At 35.8% G+C, this 26,862-nt stretch overlaps 2 protein-coding genes across 2 annotated transcripts in view; one reads left to right on the plus strand and one right to left on the minus strand.

Annotated features, from left to right (window-relative positions):
* The window catches only part of PCID2 (PCI domain containing 2), an 80,870-nt gene extending 78,645 nt beyond the window's left edge, over window positions 1–2,225 (plus strand). The window contains 1 exon segment of the mRNA XM_044670516.1: window positions 1,562–2,225. Within this exon segment, the coding sequence (XP_044526451.1) occupies window positions 1,562–1,651 (90 nt within the window). The 3' untranslated portion in view covers window positions 1,652–2,225.
* Window positions 2,226–8,698: 6,473 nt separating this feature from the next.
* PROZ (protein Z, vitamin K dependent plasma glycoprotein) overlaps window positions 8,699–26,862 on the minus strand; it is a 34,237-nt gene continuing 16,073 nt past the window's right edge. The window contains exons 5-8 of the mRNA XM_044670518.1: window positions 26,441–26,572; window positions 25,171–25,247; window positions 22,284–22,401; window positions 8,699–9,330 (exon numbers count right to left, since the gene is read on the minus strand). Of these exons, the coding sequence (XP_044526453.1) occupies window positions 8,822–9,330; window positions 22,284–22,401; window positions 25,171–25,247; window positions 26,441–26,572 (836 nt within the window). The 3' untranslated portion in view covers window positions 8,699–8,821. The remainder of the gene's footprint in view (window positions 9,331–22,283; window positions 22,402–25,170; window positions 25,248–26,440; window positions 26,573–26,862) is intronic.

Consider the following 26,862-nt stretch of genomic DNA (forward strand, 5'->3'; position numbering starts at 1 on the left):
TATTAATTTCTGGTTTTTCTGGAAGACCAATTATTCTCAAATTGTCTCTTCTAGACCGGTTTTCTTGGTCTGTCACTCTCTCATTGAGATATTTCATGTTTCCTTCTATTTTTTCAGTCTTTTGACTTTGTTTTATTTGTTCTTGTTGTCTTGAGAGATCATTAGCTTCTACTTGCTCAATTCTAGCCTTTAGGTATTGATTTTCGGCTATAATCTTTCGGTTTTCGGCTATGATCTTTTGATTTTCGGCTATAATCTTCTGGTTTTCGGCCATAATCTTCTCGTATTCCTTTTCAATCTGGTCATTTCTGGTGTTCAATTTGCTTATCAGTTCATTTGGTTTCTGAGCCTCACTTTCCAATTGCAACATTCTACCTTTTAAACAGTTATTTTCTTGCCAGATCTCTTCCATTTTCCTCAAAATCTCAGTTTTGAACTCTTCCATAGCTTGTGAGGAGTTTTCCTTATTTGAGGAGGGTCCGGATGCTTGTTTGTTCTCCTCCTCTGTTTGCTCGGTTGTCTGGATTTTCTCTGTGTAAAAGTTGTCGAGTGTTAAAGACTTCTTTTTCTTGTTGTTATTCTTTCTCTTCTGAGCTTCCTGAGACTGGGTAGCCATTGTTAGCCCAGCAGCTTCTCAGGTTTATCCTCGGGATCAGGGTCTGTCTGCAGTCAAGCCCCCTGGTGGACCCCCTTGCTTGATCGTCTGCCGGAGGTTTCTTTACAAGTCTCAGGGTGCTGCTTCCACAGTCGTGTACCCGTCTGCACTGGTTCCCCACTCAAGGTTTCAGAGCTTTAGCTCCTGGCTGTGTCTGCCTCCACCCATGCCTGAGCTCTGCTCACGCGCTCTGCGCCCTGTGTCCGCTCTCGGTGTCCTGCTCCAGCGCTCAAATTTTGTGTGCTTTCGTTAGCTTACTGGGGTCCCAAATCTTGCTACTCTCAGGAACAGGCCCTGGAGCTGCCAATGACTCGATGGGTGCCCCAAACTTGCTCTATTTCTTTTTAGCTGGCTTCGGCATTATAGGTGGTGTGTGTGGAGGGGTTGGGGGTGGGGTGGTTGCTCAGCCCGCGATTTAGTGAGAGCTGTTTCACTCCTTTATAGCATGGAAATGCCTCAATTCCACGTACCTTCCACGCTGTGCCCTGTTGTGGGGTTCCTCCGTTTGTCTGGACTTGTTTTTATGTCCCCTTGAGGAGTTTTGTGTGTTTCGGTCAGGAGAGGTTAAGAGCTGCTTCTTACTCTGCCGCCATCTTAACCCGGAACCTCAGAATTTGCTGTTTTTATTCATGTAAATATAACACTACTTGGATATCTATTTTGTTGTTGAGCTATATCTTTCTCTTAATAAAGCCAGTTTTCTTTTATATTTTCTGTAATATGCAGAAGGCTTCTACAGTAGTGTAATTTTTACTCCTATACCAAGTTACAGTGAAGTAATTTGGTGATCACTGTGAATTTGGAATCATGCCAATGACTGTATTCTATACATTGCATGTTTAGTCTGATTTCAAGAAGTATGAAACCAGTTCTAAATACCCTCCTTTTTTTTCTTTTCTCTTTCAGGGTCACATTAAAGGATACATATCTCATCAGCATCAAAAGCTAGTGGTTAGCAAGCAAAACCCTTTTCCTCCACTTTCAACTGTGTGTTGATTCTATAACATTAAGTATAGATTCTACAACACTAGTTCTAAGGAACTTTTGCAGAACCTTAAACTTCGCAGAATTTTTTTTCAAGTCATGCAGTTGAAACTCAAAAAGTAATCCCATTACACTCAGAACTGGAATCTTGGAAACTGCTCATGGCTCCTTTCCCAGGGACACAGAGGCTATGAACTTGGCAGTGTACCTAGAGGACATGAATTGCTCTTTTATAAATTATAGCTTCTGTTAACTTCAGTATGATCTGGAGTTTCTCTATAGGAAAAAAGAAAACATTCCTAGCCTACCATGAAACTTTTGTAAAACTTCTGAAAAGATGGTGTTTTGAATATTTTTAAGGCAGCTACATGTTTTACTTTTCATATTGTTATTCATAAAATGACTTTTGTATTTTTTCATAAGTATTTTGACAAAATATTCAGAATGTTTGGAGATTGTCTTCACTATGTCATCTTTCAGAATATTAAGGTTTCAGTATTCCATTTGAATATTGTTTTGCCCATAACAGCTTGGAAACCTTAAATTTCTTTAAAAGGCAAATTAAATTTTTTTTTGAAAACTTTTCCTTGTATTTGTTCATTATAGCCCACATTTTCATATTTTACAGGATAAGCACGTTTTTTTTTTCTGATTGTGAGAGTTGTTTTGGAAAATCATTGTGGCCCCAGACCCTCAAATCATTGCAATCTTGCAAGTATGTTGCATAGAAATTCTCTATAAGTATCTGACTTCCTTCTCCCAGGGAAAGAACCCTCCTCGAGTTCAGATTCTAACTGTTCTATTAGGAAAACAAAGGTACACCTCTAGTCCATGTCTTTTCTCAATTTCCAGTTGGCAAAACACTCTCTCAATGTTGTGAATGCAGTAAGAATGATTGGGGCAGCTGTAGACTAGCTTATTGCTTTTCCATGTACTATCCTCCCTATAGTCTTGGAATTCTTATTAGCAATTTGGTTTCAGACCTGTTCAGACCTACCATTTTGTAGAATGGTAGAGATCTCCACAGAAAGATTCAGAAGCCACTCAAAAAATATATTATCTCAAAGAATTTTGATAATGAAATTTTTACTATACCAGAATAAATTTTCCAATACCCAGGAGTACCCTCATTTGAAAGGGTTTGGTTTTATGTTGGTGTTAAACTATGAACCACCATACAAATGTAAGGTATTACTTTTTCAGTTCTTCAGAGCTGTTCCACGTTATATAAACAATAAGAATAGCAAAATTTCAGCCAGAGAAGAAGGTGGGGATGGGGAATTAGCAAACCTATCAGTATATTGAAAAAAAAGACTATATGCAGTAGTTCACACTACTAGATCCTCTACTTCTACAAAGGAGTTAGGGGGAGATAATCTTCCTTTATCACTTCTTTGGGTACATAATTATTATTTAATTTTGTAGCATTCATTTTCTTTTCTTTTTTAAAACTCTTACCTTCCATCTTGGAGTCAATACTGTGTATTGCCTCCAAGGCAGAAGAGTAGTAAGGGCTAGGCAATGGGGGTTAAGTGACTTGTCCAGGGTCACACACCTAGGAAGGATCTAAAACCAGATTTGAACCCTGGACCTCATGTCTATAGACCTGACTTTAAATCCAGTGAGCCTACCTACCTGTGCCCATAGCATTCATTTTCAGTTGTTTAGTGGGTCTTTCAATTTACATTATAGTCATTGTGTATATTTTCTTGGTTTTGCTTTTTTCATTTTTCATCATTTCCTTTAAGTCTTTCTGGGCTTCTCTGTATTCATCATATCTATTGTTTCTTAGAGTGTAGTAATAATATTCCACTATATTCATGTTTCATAATTTGTTTGGCAGTTTTCAATTGATGGACATCTGCCTTTTATCCAGTTCTTTGATATGAAGTTATTTTGTTGGCAATAAAGTGTTATAAATAAGTACTAACATCAAAGACTTGGATTAGGATCCCAGGCCTACTACTACTACCATTTACCAATTATGTGACCGTAAGCAGATAACTTAACCCCTCTAAAACTGTTTCTTTTATCAAACCATGTGGATATGTGTTAGAGGATTAAAGAAAATGAAAAAAAATTTTTTTTCCCTAGATGTTTTTCTCATCCATGTTATTTTTTTAATCAGTAAATTTCACATTTGAAGCCATGTTAATTTGCATATAGAGAATTAACATTTTCTTTAAAATTAGCAAATAGAAGATATTTAAATAGTTGGAAAGTTGAGTTTAACATTTCATACCTTCAAGAGTAATCTTGAAATAACATGGTAGGGCCCATACTTAAAATGTTTCCAGCGAGATAGAATATTCCAGAGCTCTCCCTCCCCCGGTGTGGCTTTCACGAACTATAGGGAGACCTCAGAATCAAGCTTTTGCCTCATGATAGTTACTGATAACTGTCTCAAATGATGAAGAAGTGGGGACATTTTACAAAGGACTTGAAAAAATCCTTCAAACCAAATTTGATCATTTCTGGGCACAAGGAGGATGGTGAATGCTATCATTCAAGATTTTAAAATATAAGAAAAGGTAATGGCTTATACACACTTCAGAAGCCTCCAGTGCATATTGTCCACTCTGATTAATTTTTTTTATCTTTTTAATCTTAACTAGTTGTTAAGATGACTCAATTTGGTTTTTTCATCTGAAAAAAAATGATGAATTTTAATACATAACCTCCAAGATATCTACCATGTCAGTTTCATTCTGAGAATATATGTTTGACATTCCTGTCACTTTGAGGATGTGGAAGAATTCCTCAAAGAGGTATTTTTTTCCTTTGCCCATGAGGGTAAAGTCACTGCTGCTAGGCTATTATAGCAGTTTTCTATCACAACCTATACCAGTTAAACAATTTAAAATCATTTATGTAGAATTGACCAATTTAAGCATAAACATATTTCTTCAGTATATTATATATGCAACATGGATTAGGAAGAAAGGTATATAAAGATCATAAGGGAGTTAGAATAATTCATGATAGAATGGAATTTTTTTATTTTACTTTTTTACAGATGACCAATAACTCAAACAGGTGGGTAAAGGTATAATGGACAGGAACCCAAGTATTTTGACTCCAAGTGTCCTGCTTTCTCCACATCATGCCACCCTAGTCACTAGACAATTCTGATTGTTGAGCTAGGTCTACAGAGTAGCATCTTTTTTTAATGAAACGCTCAAAATATCAAATATACTAGCCAACGCAAGTGGAAAAATATTTCAAAATGAGATGTTTTATTTTTAAATATTAGTTTTGTTTTTAACCATGTTTAATCATCTCTCTCATTGATCCAGATGGGGCCATATTTGTCAGTACCTTTGCCAAAGCCATGTCGCTTCATCCCTTAGGTTCATAGTCCTCATTTTCTGACTCCCAGACACCAACCTCTACCTGTCTACTTCAATAGTACTTTCCATGTACAGTTATTGGTCAGTGTCTCTGATAGGCGAACTGAGGCTTGCTTTGTTAGACTGCTCACCCTAACTATACTGCCTTCTTTGTCCAGAAATTGCCTACCCACATCACAGTGTACTCCTCTATTCCTATTTGATCAGAATTTATCAACTCTAAACTCCAAATTGGACTCTTCCTTCTTTGGACCTCCATTGGCATTTTCCTCCTTTCAAAATGTTCCAAATGTATTTTGTATACCCCTTACTCCCAAACCACTTCCTTCAAATCTCTGCAACCTGGTCTGGATACTTATTGCAGAGTCCAATCTCCTTGCCTTGGTTTTGTGACAGATTTTGTCACTAATACGTCTTCTGATTCCTTTTGTATCCTTTCCTGGGGGTAGAACTCCTATCTCCTTTGACCCATTTTAGACTCGGGTCATGAGTATTCAATCAGCTTCTTTTTTAATGATGAAAACCCCTGATCCCTGAAACTAAGGCAAGAAACAAATATTTCCAGTAACTATGGCTTTTAAAAAAATTCTCTGTACCATTCCCATCCTAAAGTATAAATACACTTAAAACTCATTAATGCGCCTTAACTTAATACCTTTTGCATTACATAGCAAAAACTGCTCAGTTAACATTTTTACATGTGTAATGTGCTTTCTGCTAATAGGCACCTATCATATAGGTTTGGATTCTTAGATAACAGATTTTCTCTTCAGTTAGAATGTAAGCTTCTTGAGGAAGGGAACTGTGCTTACCTTTGCTTAGTACAGAGACTGAGGAGATCACAGAAGATGAAACAGTACTTTAAAATTAATTGGAAAGTGTTTGCCCAAAACCAATGCATCTAAATTATAAGGACAGTTAACTGGGGAAAATATGTGGAGCAAGTTTCTCTGATAAAGGTCACATTTCTAAAGTATATAAGGAACTGATTCCAATTATAAGGATAAGAACCATTTGTCACTTGATAAATAGTGCAAGGTTTTGAACAGGCAAGTTCTTCCAAGGAAGAAAAAAAAATAATCATATTATCATGTTCCAAATCACTAATTGGAGAAAAGCAAATGAAAACAACTCTTGGCTTTCATCTTATATGCATCAGGCTGGCAGCTGGCAAAGTTGACAAAATGACAAATGTGGAAAATTTTAATGCATTGTTGGAGTTGTGAACTGGTTCAATCATTCTGGAAGGGCACTTTGGTCACTGATTCCACTTCTCAACTTATACCCCAACAAGATCAAAGAAAGAGGAAAAGTATCCATCTGTGCAGACATAACTAGTTTTTTTAGTTTGGCAGACGACTGAAAACTAAACAGTGTATCATTTGGGGTTGTACAAATTGTGATATGAAAATACTAGTGTAACACAAGAAATAAAAAAAATGAATGTTCAGAAAATCTTCAGAAGACTTAAATGAACTGTTGCAGTGAAGCAAGCAGAACCATGAGACAGTTTATACAATAACAACATTGTAAATGAAAATATGTTAGGAAGAATGAAGACCTTTCATCCACTGCAATGGACCACCTATTACCCCAGAACACTAATGACAGTGACCTGCTTTTTAACATTGAAAGGATAGACTCAAAATGTGGAATAAGAGCTGCTGAGAGCCACTTAAGAGCTACAGAGAACGTTGCACTTAGATCTGCTAAGAACATGAGAATTGTCAAGAACACCACTTGAGAGAACTACTGAATTTAAGAGAGTCCTTATGGACATTTAAAGAGAACTGTTGAGAACACTTAAGAAAGCTTGTTTATTTTTCTCTTACATGAAATTCTTCCTTTGTCATTAGATTACTACTTGTTTTTTCCTAGTGCTTTTTACAATAAGTTTTATAACTTTAATGGTTTATGTGGAATATGAAGGAGCAAGGGGTATTCAGTATTCATAATTTGATGTTGATGATGCTTTGAAAACATCCTTTTCATACCAATTTTTTTTCATGCAATAGTTATCTCACAAATTTCTATACTTTCAAATGATATCAGAAAACATAAGGTAAGAAAAAACACCATATTTCACATCTTTTGCAGGTGCATGTTTCTGAGATTCTAGAATCTACTTATGTAGATTTAAGATACTTCATGAATATCATTTGTAAGTTGATAGCACCCATATTTCTATGAACTTTACCCGTGTCTGTATTTGTAATTTACATTACAATTGTAGTTCACACACTTCATGCCCATTAACCATAGAGATCAACTTAATACTAAACATTAATTCAGCAAAATGCATCATCAAACAAACATTCTCTCACTCGTGCAGTTTAGCTTAGCATGTCACAGCCACATTCATAAATTTTAGCATCCACACTACCTCACAAACATTAGTTTGATGGATATTGGAGGCATCTTCATGGAGTCAGGCGAATCATCGATGTTTATCTTGTTTTAGGCAATCTATGACAATCAGCAGAATAATTTCAAAGCTGCTGGAGAACCCTCTGAGTCTATAAAATGCTTTTGGGACCAGATTATTATAGGTGACCAGTGGAAAGATAGGAATGAAGCCAATACCAATTCACAAACATCTCTGTTGTACTCAGTTTCCCATCTGTGAAATTGGGATAATGGTACCTAATTTACTTGCAAACAACTGAAAAAAACTTTATCTAAAGTTCTTTGCAAGCATCTTTATGTATGTAAGCTATTATCAGTTTTTCTCATAATTAGATTTATCTATGGTTTCCATTGACTTTATTTTCTACAAAAATGGAATGGGATTTGGAGTGAACTTGTGATTTCATTGGTGATGGGCAGCTTTGGGTAAGGAAATTGCTCTATCAATGCAGATCTGCATCTTCTCTGCAACTTGGAGTCTTAGAGAGTTTCTTGGGACATTGAGAGGCACAATGACTTAGCCAAGGTCACATAGCTAGTGTGAGTCAAAAGCAGGGCTCAGAATCCAGGTCTTCCTGACTGAGACAGATTATGTCATACTGCCTCTCATGTCATCTCCATGCTTCAAGGATCCATGATTTCACTGGTGTGAATGGTTGCCCCAATACAGGTCATTAATCTGTTCTTTAGTTTCAAAAATTACTGCAGCTTGAATAAAAAAAAAAAATCATGATTTATTGGGCAACTTCAGGTACAATTTAGCTAGCATGGTCCTTAGATAACAGATGGGTGATTTATCACCAGATCTATCCTTAAAGATTTTCCAGCCACCCATCCAGGGTTGCCTCTGGGACACTTTGAGGTATCAATGTCAGGCTGTAGTAGGAGGACTAAAAGTACTTTGCATCATTCTTTTTATAAATTTGAAACATGGCACTTTAAAAAAAGTTCTCTGACTTAACACTGTTTAGTATGCATAATTAGTAAGCATTTTATTTTAGGAGGATGCCTGAATTTTGGTATTGTAAAGTATTTCATCTCATATGAATTTTATAGCATAGTATATATATATATATATATCATACTACCTGGTCTGTTTTATAAAATACTTCTCTAAGGAGCACTTTGTTAGGCACTGGGGGGAGATAAAAATATTCATTAGACACATTTCCTGCCCTGATGGAGGGTGAGATCTGAAGAAAGACATTTGTGATTGGAGGGATGGGATGTGTGTGTGTCGGGGGGGGCATTAACGTTAGCCAGGCTGTAAAGAATGAACCTCAGGCAAGCATAGGGTTTGGGGAAGGAAAGGGCATTCCAAGTATAAAGTTCTGTGGCAATGTTGCCAATTTATGATCAACTCGGAGCCACAACTATAAGTCACACATTTTCCATAGTTTATTCTTTCTATTCAGTTGTTTTTCCATTATTTCATTATTTGTTCAAACCACATTGAATATCTTGAAATCTTGGTGAAAAGAAATACTGGTCCCTTTCTTTCAGATGGTGGAGAGGCCATAATACCAATCAAAAACCAAGTCCCTTTGTGTTCTGCCATGACAATACTTCCCTCAAGCCAGTCCATTGATGTTTTGCTTTTCTCACAAAATTGCCTTGTCGTGACAGTCACATTGAGTATTTCTTCACATTTCTCATCATCGAGATATTCACTGGGCAAATCAATCAATGAGTTGCCCAGTTCTGTTCCATTGAATGTCCAGCCACTGACAGTGCTAATTTTCTCTGGAATCAACATGTGTTCTGCAAAATCCTTTTCAGGGATACAGATGGGAAGTCCATTGCTGTGACATTGAATAGGCTCATTAAGTTCTAGCAAAGCTAGGTTGTTCTGCCCCATTTCTTGATCATATCTCATGTGCACATGTTTGTTCTTTATTTTTATCTCCACTGGGGCTCCTGGTATACTATCTTCACCTGTTTAATAATGACACAATCACAGGCTGCCTTAGAAAAGCATCAACAATTTCCAAAGCTAAGGGAATGCAATCACAATTTGTTTTTTCTTATTTGACTCCAGCTTCAGTAGCACAATACCCAAAGAGACTACACATGGTTAGTCAGTATTCTCCTAACTCTGTTGCACCCATTTATACACGGTGACAGGATAAAGCTAAATTATGATTTCATATACCCAAATCTTTTTTCTGCTCTTCTCTCTCATTCCTGTCTACCCCAAAGTAAATAAGACTTGATGATATTTCCATCTCTTCAAGAATTCACTATTGGGGTGATCAAATGTTTAACAGATAGTTGGGAGGAGGAAAAATCAAAGCCTGAATAAGCCCATGAAGGATAACCTGAGAATGGATATATCAGAAATAACTTTTTAAGGTGTCATTTAATCTCTTTAAGAGTCACAGATTTAGAGCTTGGAAAAACCTCAGGGGACATCTAGCCCAACTTATTTTACAGATAAGGAAACAGGCTGAGATGAAGTGACATGAATGATGTCACACTAATGACAGAAGTTGCAAGAAGCATATTTTAAAATTAGTTTTTAGTAGATGAGGTTTTTTTTTTAATATCACCATAGTTTCCCCCAGTTTCCTTCCCCTCTCAAGAATCATCCCATTTAACAAATAGTATTTTTTTTTTAAGAGAAAATGGATTGGAAAGAAATCAGTATAACTAAAAGATCTAGAAACAAAGTAGATGTTCTTTGAGTTTACCAGAAATTGTAATCCATAAATCAAATGGTATATTACTGTGCAATAAAAATTTATAAATGTGAAGAATTCAGGGGGCTCTTCAAAAGTTTATATAAACTAAAGCAGAGTAAAGTCAACAGAACCTTGAAAACCATATACAATGACTACACTAATATAAATTCAAAGAACATAAAATGAAATAATGTAATATGTAATATTGCATTATAACACAATAATGCAATATACTAATTACCAAGCTTAGCTTGGTTAGAAGTGACCTAGAGATAGGAGAGAATGTACTTTTTTCCCTTTTTGGCTGAGATGGTGGGTTATGGAATTATGGAATCATTAACTAATTAATTATGGAATTCTTTATTCCTTTTTTAATTTAACAGGGGACCTGGAGGTTCTCTTACTATAGAGATGTGTAGGGATTAACCAGTCCATAGTGACAGGAAGGAGAAACCATAGAGTCAGGAAGGAGGAACCATAGAGACAGGAAGTGAGGTAGAGAGAGGGTGAAAAAAATGCTGCCAGCAGCAGTTGGTGAGTCTATCAGTTGCTGACAATTGAGGCTGGCAGTTGCAGGTGGTCAGTTGCTGACAGGGCTGGTATTTGCTGGGAAGTTGGCTGCTAAGAGTATGTTGGGTTGGTGGTTGGCATTTAGTTTCTGGAATATAAAAGCAGGCCTGAGTTTACTGAAAGGGCTTTTTGGCTTCTGGTTTGGGCAGTTGTTTTTTTTTTTCCCTTTCTTGAACTTTTTGGAAGGTGGCTGGTCATTGTTGACAGACCTTATTGGGGTTGGATTAAACACTGATTGGTTCTGATTGGGCTGGATTGGGTTGGAACTTTGTGGGGTGGGTGTTAGTTAGAGGTAGATATAGGCTGTTTTAGGTAGTAATTATAGGTAGTTATAGGATAACTAGTATAGACATTAGGAAATTTTCTTTCTCTATCTCCTATATTTCTCTCCTTTCCTATATTCTTTTACTATCTCTATTTTAATTAAACTAAATTGTTAATTGTTAAAAGCTGATGGAAGTTTTCTTTGGCTTAAAGGCATAATATTAATTTACAACTCTGGTTTATTCTTATTGAAACTTAAATTATTTAAAGCTACTCTCTTATTTTGTTAAAACCCCTATTTTAACCTTTACAGCTGAGATGGTGGATTATGGGTGTGGAACGCTGGCACATACTGACAGAATCTATTGATATATATATATATATATGTATATATATATATATTCTTTGTTAAAAGGAATGGCTCATTTGGTGGGGAGGGTAAGAAAGGNTCCAAACCTCTTATTCTTTCTTCAAGTACCCCTCCACTACCTTTCCCTGACTCTTAGAGTTAAAGAATATCTCCATTGTATGTGTGTGGGCATAAGGCTAGAGATGGAAAATAATCAACCGCCTCGTTTATCTTAATATAGTGACCTTAAAAATATTGGTCATCTATGAACTCAGATAAAATTTGGAAAGGTTTTTACCCGATAAAGATCAAATAAAAATGCTTTGACTTCTAAAAGGATTGACCTTAAGCTATCTGGAAGACTCAGCTATATAAAATGATGCATTCTCAGAGGATTCTGGCCAAAGTTTTATTATAGCTGAATCCTGAAAGATATCAGGATTTAATAAATATATGTTCTACTCATTTTTAAGAGTATAAGTTTGCCTATGAGGGGCCGTAAGATATATACATATATATATATATATATATATAAAGAGAGAGAGAGAGAGAGAGAGATGAAATCATAAGGACAAAAATTAGAGATAAAGATTGGGGGGGGCAGCTGGGTAGCTCAGTGGATTGAGAGTCAGGCCTAGAGACGGGAAGTCCTAGGTTCAAATCCGGCCTCAGACACTTCCCAGCTGTGTGACCCTGGGCAAGTCACTTGATCCCCATTGCCCACCCTTACTACTCTTCCACCTATAAGCCAATACACAGAAAGTTAAGTGTTAAAAAAAAAAAAAAAGATTAGGGCTGGACATATTTTACTGATATAGGGATCTCTCCGGAGTTAAAAAACAAAACAAAACACAAAAACTATTGCTACCAATACAGGTCAGCAATTCCTCTGCAATTCAGTCTTACAGAGCTATATAGAGTAATCAGAGTTCAAGAAACTTGCCCAGCATCTCCTGAGCATCACCTCAGAAGTGGAATTTGAACCTCAGATTTCCCTGTTTTGAGGCTCTTTCCACTATGCCACAATAACAAAGGATAAGAAACATTTCATGAAAGCTGTTTTACATCACCATAGTTTTCCCCAGTCTCCTTCCCTCACGCAAGAGCCTCCCCATTTAACAAATAGTATTTTTAAAAAGATACAAAGAACTGGAAAGAAATTGGCATAATTGAAAGATCTAGAAACAAAGTAGATGCCCTTTGATTGTGCCACAAATTGTATATGGAAGTGTCCTTTAAAAATATGATTATTTTATAATATGCCTATAATTATCTATATATCTATAATCTATAGATAATAAATATCATTAATAGAGAAAGACCAAGTGAAAGATCAGAAGTTTTCCCAGTTGCAAATGGAGAAATTTGTGTTTTACACATTATTTGACACAGTTCTAGAAATGATAGCTGTAGCAATAAAGACTAATTAAAAAAAAAATCAAAGTACAAACATGCTCAGTATCTAGCAAAAGGAATACAAATGTCACTATACCATGACATTTCAACAAATCCATCTAGAGAGTTCCAGTTCATTTTGGATTGCTAAAATTATTAAAATAATGATAACCTCCACAAAATCTGATTTAGATGTTTCAACATGGAGTGGAGATATCAATGGATTCTCAAAAGTTAAACTACTAGAGAGTAAGCTCTGTGAATTTATTTCATGATGAAAGGAATGCAAATACAACCCCAACAACTCACCCAATGGATGGGTAGACATACTCTTGGAGGAAGTGAATCATAGGGATCTTGATATATTATCAGTATAAGTGAAACCAGAAGAGAGATGGAAGGTATAGGAAAGGGGAAAGAAAGTTCACAGATTCTTCCCTGATAAGCAAATAAAGTATCTGGAGGAATTGGTTTCATGGTGCATCCAAAGGCAATGAAACATTTCATGGAATACTTTGGTTATTTTGTTTTGCAGTACTTATTTTAAATATTTTTAAAATGACTACTGTAAAAACAATTGCAAAATAAAGTAACATCTCTTGTAGAATGTGCAGAGATAAAAATATATTAAGAACTCAAATCAGGGGACAGCTAGGTCTTTCAGTGAGAGACCTAGAGATGGGAGGTCCTAGGTTCAAATCTGGCCATAGACACATCTTAGCTGCGTGACCCTGGGCAACTTAACCCCCATTGCCTAGCCTTTACCACTTTTCTGCCTTAGAACCAATACAGAGTATTGATTCTTACAAGGGTTAAAAAAAAAAAAACTCAATCATGATCAACATATTACTCTTGTAACCTGGTTACCTCACCCTATGGTAGTGTTGGATAGTTGATAGAAAACCTGCCTTGGAGCTATGAAGACTTAGGTTTCAGACTTGCCTCCAAAATACACTGATCGTCGGATTCTGGGTCAATCACTTAATTTCTCAGCTCTCCGGGCAGCTACATAAAATTATTAGCGGTAACCTTTATTGATAGAATGAGTTTCTTTACCTCGGAGTTCCCTATTCCAGTGAAATCTCAGATCCAGTCCCTATCTTTTGTTTTTATATTACATCATTTTCTTTCTGTTTTTTTAAAAAAAGCCTTTACCTTCCATCTTAGAGCCAATATTATGTATTGGTTCTAAGGCAGAAGAGTGGTAAGGGGAGGCAATGGGGATTAAGTGACTTGTCCAGGGTCAAACAGCTGGGAAGTGTCTGAAGTCAGATTTGAACCCAGGAACTCCCACCCCCAGACCTGGCTTTCAATCCACTTATTACTTTCATTTTTAAATAAATACCGCACCCTCCCCTGTGTACCTCCTTCCTCAGTAAGATATCCATTGTAACAAATAATAAAAATAAAAAGGAAACATCACTGTATGACCTTGAGGAAGTCACTTAACTTCTCAGTATTCTAGGAAAATTTCTAAAATATAAATTACAAAAAAGATGCCAGCCTGCATTGGAGGAGGGAATTTCCTCCCCCAGGTGTTCTCTTTACTAAGGAAATCACAGGTTTATACTTCCAACCCTTTACAATGATACTTAGTGACATCGATGCTGAGGTGAGAATAGATGAGAACAGTGAAAAATATATTGGAAAATGTGGATCGGGAATGGAGATGGGTTTTAAGTTCTTTGCATAATTTTCCTACTTCCTCATCCTCTGCAATAGACATTTGCTCATAAATTGCAATTAACTTCACGGTGGCCTTTTCATCCTGAGCATCAGAATTCTAGAAAAGCAAACAACCAAGGAAGTGATGTTTCATGTTGCCTTTGGATACTTGATAACATCAACTCTGCCAACTTCTCTATTTATGTCTCTGTGGAGAATCCATGACCCATTTAGCTGCAATCCATTTAGCTGCGACTTCCTTATACCTCTTGGTTTTATTTATAGCAAGAATGTCAATATTAATGATTCATTTTCTCCAGTGGTATGTCCCGTTGCTACATTGCTCACCAAAGACCTCACATTTAGAGTGTCAGCTATTATTAGTGTTTACAAACAATTTCACTTCCTTGCTCTGATGAGACATTAATTGTGGGATTTTTGTGGAGAGGGTCCTGGGTGAAATATCACAAGGGTAAAAATAAGAAAGGCTATGTCTGGCCAGAGGAAGATTTTTTTATTCTAAGAATCAGAGAAGGTACCATTTGAACTGGGATGTATACGATTTGGAAAAGTATAGAGAAGAAGGGGTTTTAGAGGCATCTTATGAGCAAAGGTATAGAGGTGGGAAAGTGTTAGATATGTATATTTATTATGTGAATTGTCCAGTCTGGCTGAAGTATAGTAGAAGGGGCTAATGTGAGAGAAGGCTAGAAAAATGGTGCAATGAAAGAAGGCTGGAGTTAGGAAACCTGCGTTCAGATGCTCTCTCTCTCTCTCATGCTTACTATGTATGAGGCTTTAGCAAATTCTTTCCTCTCTGGGTCTGAATTTGTAAACTATAAATTTACAAAATTAGGGAGATGGACTAAGTGAAATCCCTTCTAGTTCCAGATATATGATCCTGTGATCCCATGAAAGTTAGGAGTACTCTAGGTTGTAAAGGACCTTGATTGCTAGATAAGTTCAGGGATCAATAATGGGAGCCATTGAAGGATTTTTGAGTAGAGAAATAAGGTGATCAGTCTAGTGTTTTGGCCATGGTGTGAAGAATGAATTGCAAGGGCCACATGTTGGAGGCCACTTGGAAGACCTGCAGGATAGCTTAAGTGGTTCAGAGGTAATTAAGACTTATACAATGCTGTTGATAGTAGGAATACAAAAGATAGAACTAAAAACTATTGGCTTGATCCAAGAACTTTCTATTTATCAGAATGATCCTGAAATAAATAGAATGGGCTGCCCTAGCATGGAAGCTTTGCTTTCTTCAAATAAAGTGCCCCTAACTTCTTGTGTGTATCATGGACCTTTTTGTAGTATGGTGGAGTCAATGAACCCCTTGGAATAATATTTTCAAATAATTGAAAGAAATGTTCAATTTCAGCTAGAAACTTAATAGGTATAACTATTTCCTATCCAAATTCATGGATCTCCTGAAACCTATCCAGGAACTCCCAAATAAGAACCCCTGTTTTGAGATAGTCAGATAGAGCAGTGAATAGAGTGCTAGACTTAGAATCAGGAAGACTGACTCTCTCTCTCTCTCTCTCTCTCTCTCTCTCTCTCTATATATATATATATATATATATATACATATATATATATATATATATATATATATATATATATATATAAAAATGTAGTTATACAGAGCATTGTGTTCCCCCTAGGCTACTCGAGATTCATTTTAGAGGCAACCCAGTCCCTCCCTTCATAGAGTTTACCTTCTCTTCCCTTTACTAAAACAAAATCTCCTTTCTACATCTTCCAATGCCCCTCTGTTTCCAAATTAAGAGAGAATTGTTGATATTGTTATATCTTGATAACGAACTTTAAAAATCTTAAATCCCTTTGATAGGAAGCTGGATTCTAGTTCACTGGATAGAGCGCAGAGTCTAAAGGCAAGAAGACTCCTCTTCCTGAGTTCAAATCCAGTTTTGGATAAATTCCAGGCTTGTCACTGAACCCTGTTTGCCTCAGTTTCCTCACTTGTCAAATGAGCTGAGGAAGGAAATGGCAAACCACTTCAGTATCTCTGCCAAGAACAACCTAAATAGAGTCATGAAGAGTCAGACACTACTGAAAAATGACTGAACGACAACAGTGTATGTTCAGGAAGAGTTTTCAGGATTTTCTCCCCTTTCCTCTTTCTAGGTTAAGTCAATGAGTAGACAAGACATCCAGTCAACTAACAGGTAACTCAGGGATGCTTTTAACAGTTCATCTGGCACATACAGAGTGGGTGGTAAAGTGCTAGGAAGTAATGGGAATGATTTTTTAAAAATTTAATTTAATTTTTATTCTAATACAAAACACACTTCCATATTGGTCATCGTAAGAGCACACTCAAATAAAACCAAAACCCCTAAACAAAACTGTAAGTACACTGATATGAAACACAGTATGCTTTGATCCTCATCCATCCGACTCCGTCATTTCTTTCTCTGGAGGTGCAGATCATTCCAATGGGGATGATTTTTTTAGGCAGGACTCCTTAGGAAGCTGTTGTTCAGTCATTCAGTTGTGACCTCATCAACAATGGCATAGAGCTATCCATGGAGTTTACTTGGCAAGGATACTGGAATGGTTTTACCATTTCCTTCTCCAATGGATCCAATGAAACTTATTTTTTTTTTTTTTAAGGCAGAGGTGAAATGACTTGCCAGGGGCTACTCAGCTAGGAAGTGTTTGAGTCTGGGTCTTCCTGACTCTAGGCCCAGAGCTCTATCCACTGAGCCATAGCTGCCACTTTCTTTTGGAATCAGGGAAGAGAAATTAGAGATGAACTAATGGGATTACTTCCAAAAAAACCAAACAAAAAACAAAACTACTTTTCTTGAAAAAAAGTTAATCAGCTTCCAGGTAAGTAGTACAAAGAGAAAGCTGCATTCCAAGCTTTTCCATGATCTTCAGAAACTTCTTTATCCTGGAAGGTCACTGAAGCCCTGAAATTCAAACCTCAGAAGCCCCATCTTCCCCTGCAGCCAAGAGCCCCCACTCTAGGAGGATGCCCAGGCCGGCCATGTCTTCATTTCTCCCCGGGGCCACAATCTGACCCCTGCCACCTTGGCCTTTGTAGGCCCCTTGTATCGTTGTCCTCCTTCATCAGAGTGTAGGCTGCTCAACGTGGGGACTGTCATTCTCTTCACAAGCTCCAAGAATCTATGCCACTGGCGTGCCATTGCGTGCTATTGGCATGCCGCAGTGTGCCGTTGGTGCACCACTGCATGACAAGATGCCATTCCATGATGCAGCTGCGTTGTCATCTGGTGTATGACACAGGCGTGGCATTGCATGATGCATTTGTGCCACAGTATGACATTGCACACTGTTGCATGAAGCAGGCATGGCATCGCCTTGCCAAAGATCATATCTAATAAGTGTCTGATGCCAGATTTGAACTCGGAGCTTCCCAGTTTCAGGTTCAGCATTCTATCCACTGTACCACATACTTGCCTTTGTCCACAGATTGGCAAAGTTGACAAAAATGGAAAAGTTTCATGTTAGAAGAATGGTAAAAAAAAAAAGGTTTTTTTTTTTTTTAAGACCCTTTTTTTTCTGTCTCAGTAACAATTCTAAGATGGAAGGGCAAAGGTTAGGCAAAGAGGGTTGAGACTTGCCCAAAGTCACACAGCTAGGAAGTGTCTGAGGCCAGATTTCAACCCAGGTCCTCCCGACTCCAGGCCTGGCACTCTATCCACTGAGCCACCCAGCTACCCTGATGCTTTAATGCATTATTAATGGAGCTGTGAATTGGTTCAGCCACTCTGGAAAGCAATCTGGAACCATTTCCAAAAAGTTACTAAATCGTGCCTTTGACCCAGTTGATACCATTGCTTGACTCATTCTCCAGAGTTCAAAGGTAAAGAAAACAGCCCTCTACATACAAAAATATTTGGACTAGGCCTTTTTTTTTTTTTTTTTTTTTTTTTTTTTTTTTTTTTTTTGCTGTGCCAAAGAACTGGAAACTAAGGAAATACCCCTACAATTGGGTAATGCTGGAAAATAATATGGTATATGAATGCAGGAGAATGCTATTGTGCTGTAAGAAGTGATGAAAGGATGGTTTCAGATAATCCTGGGAAAACTTGTGTGAAATGATGCAAAGTAAAGTCAGCAGAACCTGGAGAACAATTTATACAATATCAACATTGTAAAAAATGAGCAATTCTGAGAGTTTCATGCAATGATCCGTCATGGTTCCAGAGAACCAGTGTTGAAGAAGGCTACAATTTCCTGACAGATGGACTGAGTAATCAGATGAGATTCATTTTTGAACATGGCTAATATGAAAATTTGTTTTGCTTTGTTTGTACAAGGGGTTTTGTTTTTATTTTCAGAGGTGAGGGAAGCAAGAGGGAAAAAAATAAATGCTTTCCAATCAAAAAAAATAACAAAAAAGAAATAAATTTTATAGGGACTATGGCAGAAATATCTTTCAATGTTAAATGTTATATTACCACATATATTTATGTTGCCATAAAGTTTTATATTCTTCTATTTAATTATTCTTATTCTGAACTTTATTTTTGTTCAGTTGTTTTTAATCATGTTCAGCCCATCATGACCTCATTTGTGATTTTCTTGGCAAAGATACTGGAATGGTTTGCCATTTTTTGCTTCTTCCTTTTTTTTTTTTTTTAAACTTTTGTCTTCTACCTTAGAATCAAAACTGCCTTGTTTACAAGGCAGAAGAGCAAAAAGGGCTAGACAATGGGGGTTAAGTGACTTGCCCAGGGTCACACAGCTAGGAAATGTCAGAGGCCAGATTTGAACTTGGGAAGATTAGTCTTCCTGACTCCAGGCTTGGCATTCTATCCTCTGTGCCACCTGGTTGCCCCATACTGAACTTAATGAAATCCAAATAAAATGGGCATTTCCATATGCATGAAACAGAAAAGGAGGACTTCCTTTTCCACCAAGCTCCCTTCCAGGAACTCAATTTCCTTCCCCAGCTTCTTAGTTTCCTTCTATGTGTTATCTTCCCCTATTTGAATGTAAACTCCTTAAGGACAAGAATTAGTTTTTTTTTTTTTAATGTATCCAGCTCTTATTACAGGGCTTGGAATATAGTAAAGATTTAATAAATGCTTTTTAACTTGACAAGAAAAATACCGTTATGAATAATTTGGTGTATATGGGACTTTTCTTTCTACCTTTGTTCCTTTTAGAGTATGCACTGAGTAGTGGAATTTCTGGATCAAATGGTAGGGCATTTTGCCACTTTTTTTTAGTATAATTATAAATTGTTTTCCAGAATTGTTGGAATAATTTAGAGCTTTACCAACAGTGTAGAGACCTGTTTTTGTTTGTTCAATAAATCTTAACTTTATGTCTTAGAATCAAAACTAAGAATTAATTCCAAAACAGAAGAACAATAAGGGCTGGGCATCTGTAGTTAAGGGACTTGCCCAGGGTCACAGAGCAAGGAAGCAAGACCAATTTTGTGCTGCCCCTTCAACAGTGACTCTACCCATTATTTGTCAGCTTTACCAATTTGCTCTAGGTGTGAGGTGATACCTCAGTTGTTTTTATTTTAATTGCTCTTATTATTAGTATTTTGGACAATCTTTCATATTATTTTTAATCATTTGCAATTCTTTTGAAGCTACTTATATATGTATTCTTTGGCCACTTATCCCCTAACGAATGATCCTGGAATTTTATTTTAATTCCATATATATTGTGACTATCAGACTTCTATCAGAGGCAAAGCAAAGATTTATTTCCCATTCAACAGTTTCCCCTCTTACCCTAATCATATGGGTTTTCATCATGTATTAAATATGGTTAAGAATTCTAGCCTAGCATGATGAAATTTGCAAATATTCCATATATGTACAATGACCAGGTATCATCTCTTTTCAGGGATTAAAATCAGAAGACGTGTATAATAGATGTCATTTACTTGCTTTTTTAAGGGGTGAGGGAAGGGCTGGAGGGAGGGAATTTGGGACACAACATTTTAAAAAATAAACCTTAAAAATATTTAAAAATGTAATAGGGAAATATTCAATGAAACAAAAGAAACAGATTTAAAGAAAATAAAGAAATAATCATCAAAGATATTGGGTAGAGGAAAGATTTACATGAAATGACATAAAATGAAGTAAGCAGAACCAGGAAAGCATTGTACACAGTTACAGCAATAATGTATGATGATCAACTGTGAACGATTTAGTTATTCTTAGCACAATGATCCAAAACAACGCCAAAGGACTCAGGATGAAAAATTCTATGCACTGCCAGAAAAAGAACTGATGGAGTCTGAATGTAGATTGAAGCAGACTGTTTTTCACTCTATTTTCATGAGCTTTTTTTAAGTGATGTTTTTCCCCCATAATATGATTCATATGGAAATATGTATTGCATGATAACACAGATACAACCTATATCAAATTGTTTACTGCCACAAGTATGGGGAAGAGAAGGAGGTAGGGAGAGAATTTGAAACTTAAAATGTGAGAAAGCAAAAGCTAAAGATTGTTTTTACATGTAATTTGTAAAAATAGTACTAAGAAAAAGAGATTTAGTAGGCTAAAAAATAGAATATTTGTTCAATGAAGACCCAGAAAAAAACTGAACATAGGATTAGAGTACTCAATAAAGCGCAAGATACCAACTAGTGAGGTAAAGACTCCACATTCACAAAAATTGTTGAAAAAACTGGAAAGCATTTTGATTGAAATTAGCGTTAGACCAACATCTTACACCATATACCACAATAAACTCTAAATATATACATGACAAAGATTAAAGGCTATTTTTCTTTTTTTTTCAAAAAAAGTTAGAGAAGGGAAGGCAATGCTTTCCACAACTGTGGTTGAGTGAGAATCTTAACTAAACAGAGGGTAGATGTTATCAGAGAAGATAATAATCCTGAAAAGCAAGTAAAATAGAAGTAAAATCAATCCACTTGTTTATTTCTTCTCCTTTGACACATCATAGGCACATCTAGTAGGGAACAAACCTTCTTTTATATTTATATCAAATTCCCTATGTATCTTACGTATCAGACCTTTATCAGAATTATTGTGATTTCTTCCCTGCCCTCCCATTTAACTACTAAAACTTAAAAGGAAAGCAGTAAAGTGGAAAAAACACCACCCCCCAAATAGTTCTAATATAAAGTCTGATATCCAAGATATATAGGAAATGGACATAAACAGAGGAGCCATTCACTACCGATATTTCAAAGGATAAGAAAAGTCAGTTCTCAAATAACGAAATTAAGCTATTAACATCCATGTAAAAGAATACTCCAAATTCTAACAATAAAATAAATGTAAATTAAAGAATTCTGCTCCAGCCATGGTTGTGAAAGGTAATTGATTTCAATCACTTATAATTCTTTTTTTTTGTTTATACGATAAAGATGTTCAAGTTGAATTTCCATTTTTAGTTTTTTGTAGTATGTAGAATACGTTGTTGGTCTAAACTTTGTTTTTGCCAAATTATTTTTCAGTTTTCCCAGCAGTTCTTGTTAAAAAAGAGAGTTCTTCCCCATGTAGTTTATGCTCTTGAACTTTTCCAGCATTGGTTTATTAAGTTCAATTAATTCAGATTCTTGCTTATCTAATCTGGCCCATATGTCTACTTTTCTATTTTTCTAATTGGTACCAAATAGTTTTGATTATTGTTAAAATAGAGTATAATTTTAAGTCTGGAAGCATTATTCTCTGTTCCTCCTTTAAAAATTATTTGCCTTGAGATTATAGACTTTTTGTTACTCCAAATTAATTTTTTTTTAAGGAAGCATCATCTCTTCTTTTTTTTATTATATCTTGGATATTTTTTTTTAACCCTTGTACTTTTGTGTATTGTCTCATAGGGGGAAGATTGGTAAGGGTGGGCAATGGGGGTCAAGTGACTTGCCCAGGGTCACACTCCAAATTAATTTTATTAAAAAATTTTACTTTTAATGAGCACTTATAAAAATTGATGGGATGAGAACGGTAATTACTTACTCAGCTTCACACTGATGTTTCCATGTATGAGTGAACATGTTGCAGTAGTCAACACAAAATTTTCCTGTACTATAACACCACCACAGAAGTCCTTTCCTTCTGAATTTGTTAATTTGACCTTAAAAAAACAACAGAAATTAGCCAAAACTATGTACAACAACCTATACTAGAGATCTCATTTCTGCCCTGCTTCCATCCTGCCCTGCTTCCAATTTTGTTTGTATTGGGCCTCAAATTGTGACTTAGTAGCTTTCTCATTAGAAGATGTCTGAGTACAGGACATGGAGTCAGGAAAAACAGGATTTGAATCTTGTCTCAGACATTTGCTTGCTGTGGCCAATCATTTAACCTCTGCAGACCTCAGTTTCTTCATCTGCAAAACTAGAGGGTTGGTCTTGATGAACTCTTTATGGTCTCTTCCAATTCTAATTCTATGATCCTATGATCCCTATTTTTCTTTTTCAAAAATTACTTATTTAGCAGGTATAGCCAACATTAAAATCAACATGGAAATAATAAAGAAGACAATTTGGGAGAAAAGGTATAAACTATTTAATCTAGTCTCATTGTTGTCACTTATAAGTGTCTAGTAGATATTATCTTATTTATTCTTAGACAGTTACATTCACTGAAGTTACCAAACTTGAATTTAGAGGAAATTTCAGTGTGCGAGCCAGGAGGGAGCACTCAAAAGTTTAAGTGGTATTTTAATTTAAAATGACAAATTTCTGCATAGTTTAAATGCAGAAAAATGGAGCTGCTTAGTAAAACATGAAATTGAATGACCATTCTTTTCTTTAAGTTTTTATTTTATTTTTCTCAGTTACATGTAAAAAGTTTTAAATAATTTTTAAGTCCCAAATTTCCTTTTTCTCACTCCCCTTCTCCCTCTTTGAGAAGACAATTCCTGTGTTTGTCTTGGCAGATAGATTCCTAAGTATTTTATATTGTCTAGGGTGATTTTAAGTGGAATTTCTCTTTCTAAACTCTTGCTGTTGTAACCAAGAATTTCTAAGAATTTTAAAATATTGTTGATATTTTGCTGGATAGATTTTTTTCTTAAAAAATTAGATAAATGAATATTTTTACATAGATTGTAGAAATGGAGGAGATTATAGCTGAAGCTGCTAATCTCTGCTATAAAGAACTGGCTTTGCTGGATGATTCCAAATTATTTTAGAATTTAGACTCTTTTTAGTGACAAATCTACAGTGGAAGAAGGCAGATTTAGGAGCAATGGGTGGCAGATAGCATTTTAGCTTGAAGTAAGGAGAAATGTCTAACCATTAGAGCTATTTTAAAAGTAGCCTTGGCTGTCTCAGGAGTGTGTGAATTCCACATCATTGGGGATATTCAAAGAGAGCCTAAGTAACCACTTGTCAGAGATACTTTAGAAGGCATTTCTGTATGAATATGGGTTGGTCTAGGTATTCTGTAATAGTACACATTTCTATAGTGTTTTAAGCTTACAAAGTACCGCCCTGTGAATTAGCTATTTCAAGTATTATTATTCCCTGTTCACATGTGATTAAACAGACCCAAAAGACTTGTTCATAGCTACACAGTTGTTAAGTGTCAGAAGATTCAAACCCTGCTCAATAATTAGAACTTCGTATCTCTCTCTCTCTCTCTCTCAATGTCTCCTGGTCTCTCTCTTTCTCTCTCTGTCTTCCTCTGTCTTTCTCTCTCTCTGTCTCTGTCTCTCTCTCTCTTTCTCTCTTTCTCATATATTTATAGTTAAATAATGTGAAACACCTCATATATAGATACCTATCCATATATTTATATATACACACATATAGATATGTATATGTAACATACATATTTTAATATAATATACACGATCTATACACAATACACACAATATCACTCTATTGCCATTATAAAACTCAGAGTTTGGCTAGATTCTTAAATTAAGGTTATTTTAATTAATTTAAATTAATTAAATTAAACCTTTGTGATATCATCTACCTCTTTGGTAGTCTGGTGAAACATATGAACTCTTTTTCACAATGATATTTTTAAAATACAAAAGAAACATATATGTTTCTATATATAAATATAAAATATAAATATAAAATATGAATATATGAATATATATATGTGAATGATTGTAAAGGAAGCCTTTTATTGAAATAAAGATGTAATTTTTTTTCCTCATCTAAATTCGGAATCTCTGAGATCTATGCCTTCTTGGGTGTAGGGGTTAGAAGATCTGTGGGACTCCATTTGAAGAACCCCTTGGGCTAGATGATCTCATTTTCAGCTCTTAATTCTATGACCCTTTTGAATTATAAATCATCTACACAGAAGGGATCATTGACGCCATGGTAATGGATAATGCTAAAAGGATGAAAAGTATAAAGAGGCTGAATGGCCAAGAGAAGAACAATCATGGAAGAGGCTAGAGAGGTAGAGAAAAAAAACCAGGATAGTGCACCTTCTACCGTGCTTGATTGGCTGTTCTTGTGGCACATACCCATATATTGATAAAGGTGCTATCTCATTAAAAAGTAAAATCTCAGAGGTCTTAAGGGACCATTATCACATGGCAAATCTTATATAGAGTCAACTAGAGGACATTGCCTCAATTTGCTTTATTTTAAGAAAGGTAACACTGATACCATTTTCAAGTAAAGAAAAAAAGCTCTAGTGAGGGGGAGGTCTTCTGTCATTTGCTATTTTTCATGTCTTAAAAATAAGAATCAGGCTTCAGACACTTTGTAGCTGTGTGACCCTGGGCAAGTCACTTGACCCCCATTGCCTAACCTTACCACTCTTCTGCCTTGGAGCCAATACATGGTACTGACTCCAAGACAGAAGGTAAGGGTTTAAAAAAATATATACACAAAGACTTAAGTATTTATTAAGGATAATTTTCCATTACCTGCCATGGGAAAGTCCAGTTGGCATTCTTCAAAGTCACATTGTTTTCAGAATTGAGGATTCCACATGCACACTTCTCTTCAGTCGGAATAATAAAACATGGAGAAAAGTCATTGAAATCTGAGTCATAGGTAAATTCATCTTATGTTGATATAAAAACCTCATTCATTAATATCTAAAATCCATTTCCTTTATAGATTCATTCTATATTATATTATAATTCCTTTATAAGATTTATAATTTATTAATTATAATATCTATTATATACATAGAATATATGATTTATAATTCCTTCATAAAATTTATTCCTTTATAGGATATGGATAATATCAGTCAAAAACTTCAAGGAGTTTACATTTTACATAATATAATTATGTTATAATATTGTATAAAATCTAATGTCCTAAAATAAATATATTAATAAAGTTTGATGTAACCTTTTTTCCCCCCCATGAAGCTGGGGTTTGCTGATTAATGTATGGTATGAGGAAGGAAAGTACTTCATTACAATGAAATAAGCCAAGCTTTTGGTCATCATTCACAGGACAGAAGGGAAGAACCTTGATACAGATAGATAGGAGATCGTCTAACTCAGTGCTGCCAAATTCAGATAGAAACAGGGTCTCTAGACCAAATATAAAGATCACCGTAGTTCTCATTTGGCTTAGTTTTTGTTACAATTAGAATTCTCTGGAGGCTGTATATTAATTTGTAGTTATATATTAGTAAAAGTTAGAGAATCATTGTGCTTAATTAATCTGAATTTGCCATGATTGTCTAGCCAAAAGCAGCCACACCAGGAAGTCTCCAGCTCAAGCATGCCAAGAGCCAAAAGCCCAAAAGGGATCTCCCCGCTTCCTTAGTCCCCCCTCTTATAAAGCCACTGATGTCGCTCTTTCTGTGGCTCTCTAGCTGGACAGATTTGACCTGAGTCCGGGTCAGAGTCAATCTTCTGGACACCAGGAGTCATGTGGGGAGTAGAGGCCAGCCTCTTTGGGGAGCCACAAGGTCTCTGGCATCCTCCTTTAGTACACCTAAGTGCCCAGTCAAAGGCTGGGACTGACATGGACTTAAATGGGTTTCAAAATGGAGTAAGGGTTCCATTTTATCTTAAATTCACACATTTTGAAATGTAATGCTCTCTCTGTTTTATTTTAATTTGTTTTGTTAAATATTTTCTAATGACATTTTAATGTGGTTCAGGCCACATGTTTGACACCTTTGGTCTAACATGTAGTACTAAAGTCTGAATGAATCTATTGTGGACTTACCATTTGGAATACATGATTTGTGGTCCCTTCCAAGTTTATAACCCTTCGCACAACTGCAGATATAAAATTCCTGTCCTGGACGACAAAAGTGATCACATCCTTCACTTCTTTTGGAATGACATTGATTTTTAGCTGAACAAGAAAAATCGCAGATTTTAACATGAGTGTGGGAAAACAATCTCTTTTATAATTTTCTTATACTTGTTTATAATTTCCTTATGCCCAGTTTTCAAATTTGAAGTTTTAATGTTTTTCCATTGTTTCTTCTTCATATAAACATTTTTCATGACACACAGAACTAGATAAAATCAAATTTTCTTAAGTGAAAATTTATATATTTTTCAATTGCATGTAAAAACAATTTTTTACATTCATTTAAAAAGGGTTTTGAGTTCCAAATTCTCTCCCTCTCTTCCTTCTCT

Source organism: Gracilinanus agilis, chromosome 3 (genome assembly GCF_016433145.1).
Source record: "Gracilinanus agilis isolate LMUSP501 chromosome 3, AgileGrace, whole genome shotgun sequence".
NCBI lineage: Eukaryota > Metazoa > Chordata > Mammalia > Didelphimorphia > Didelphidae > Gracilinanus > Gracilinanus agilis.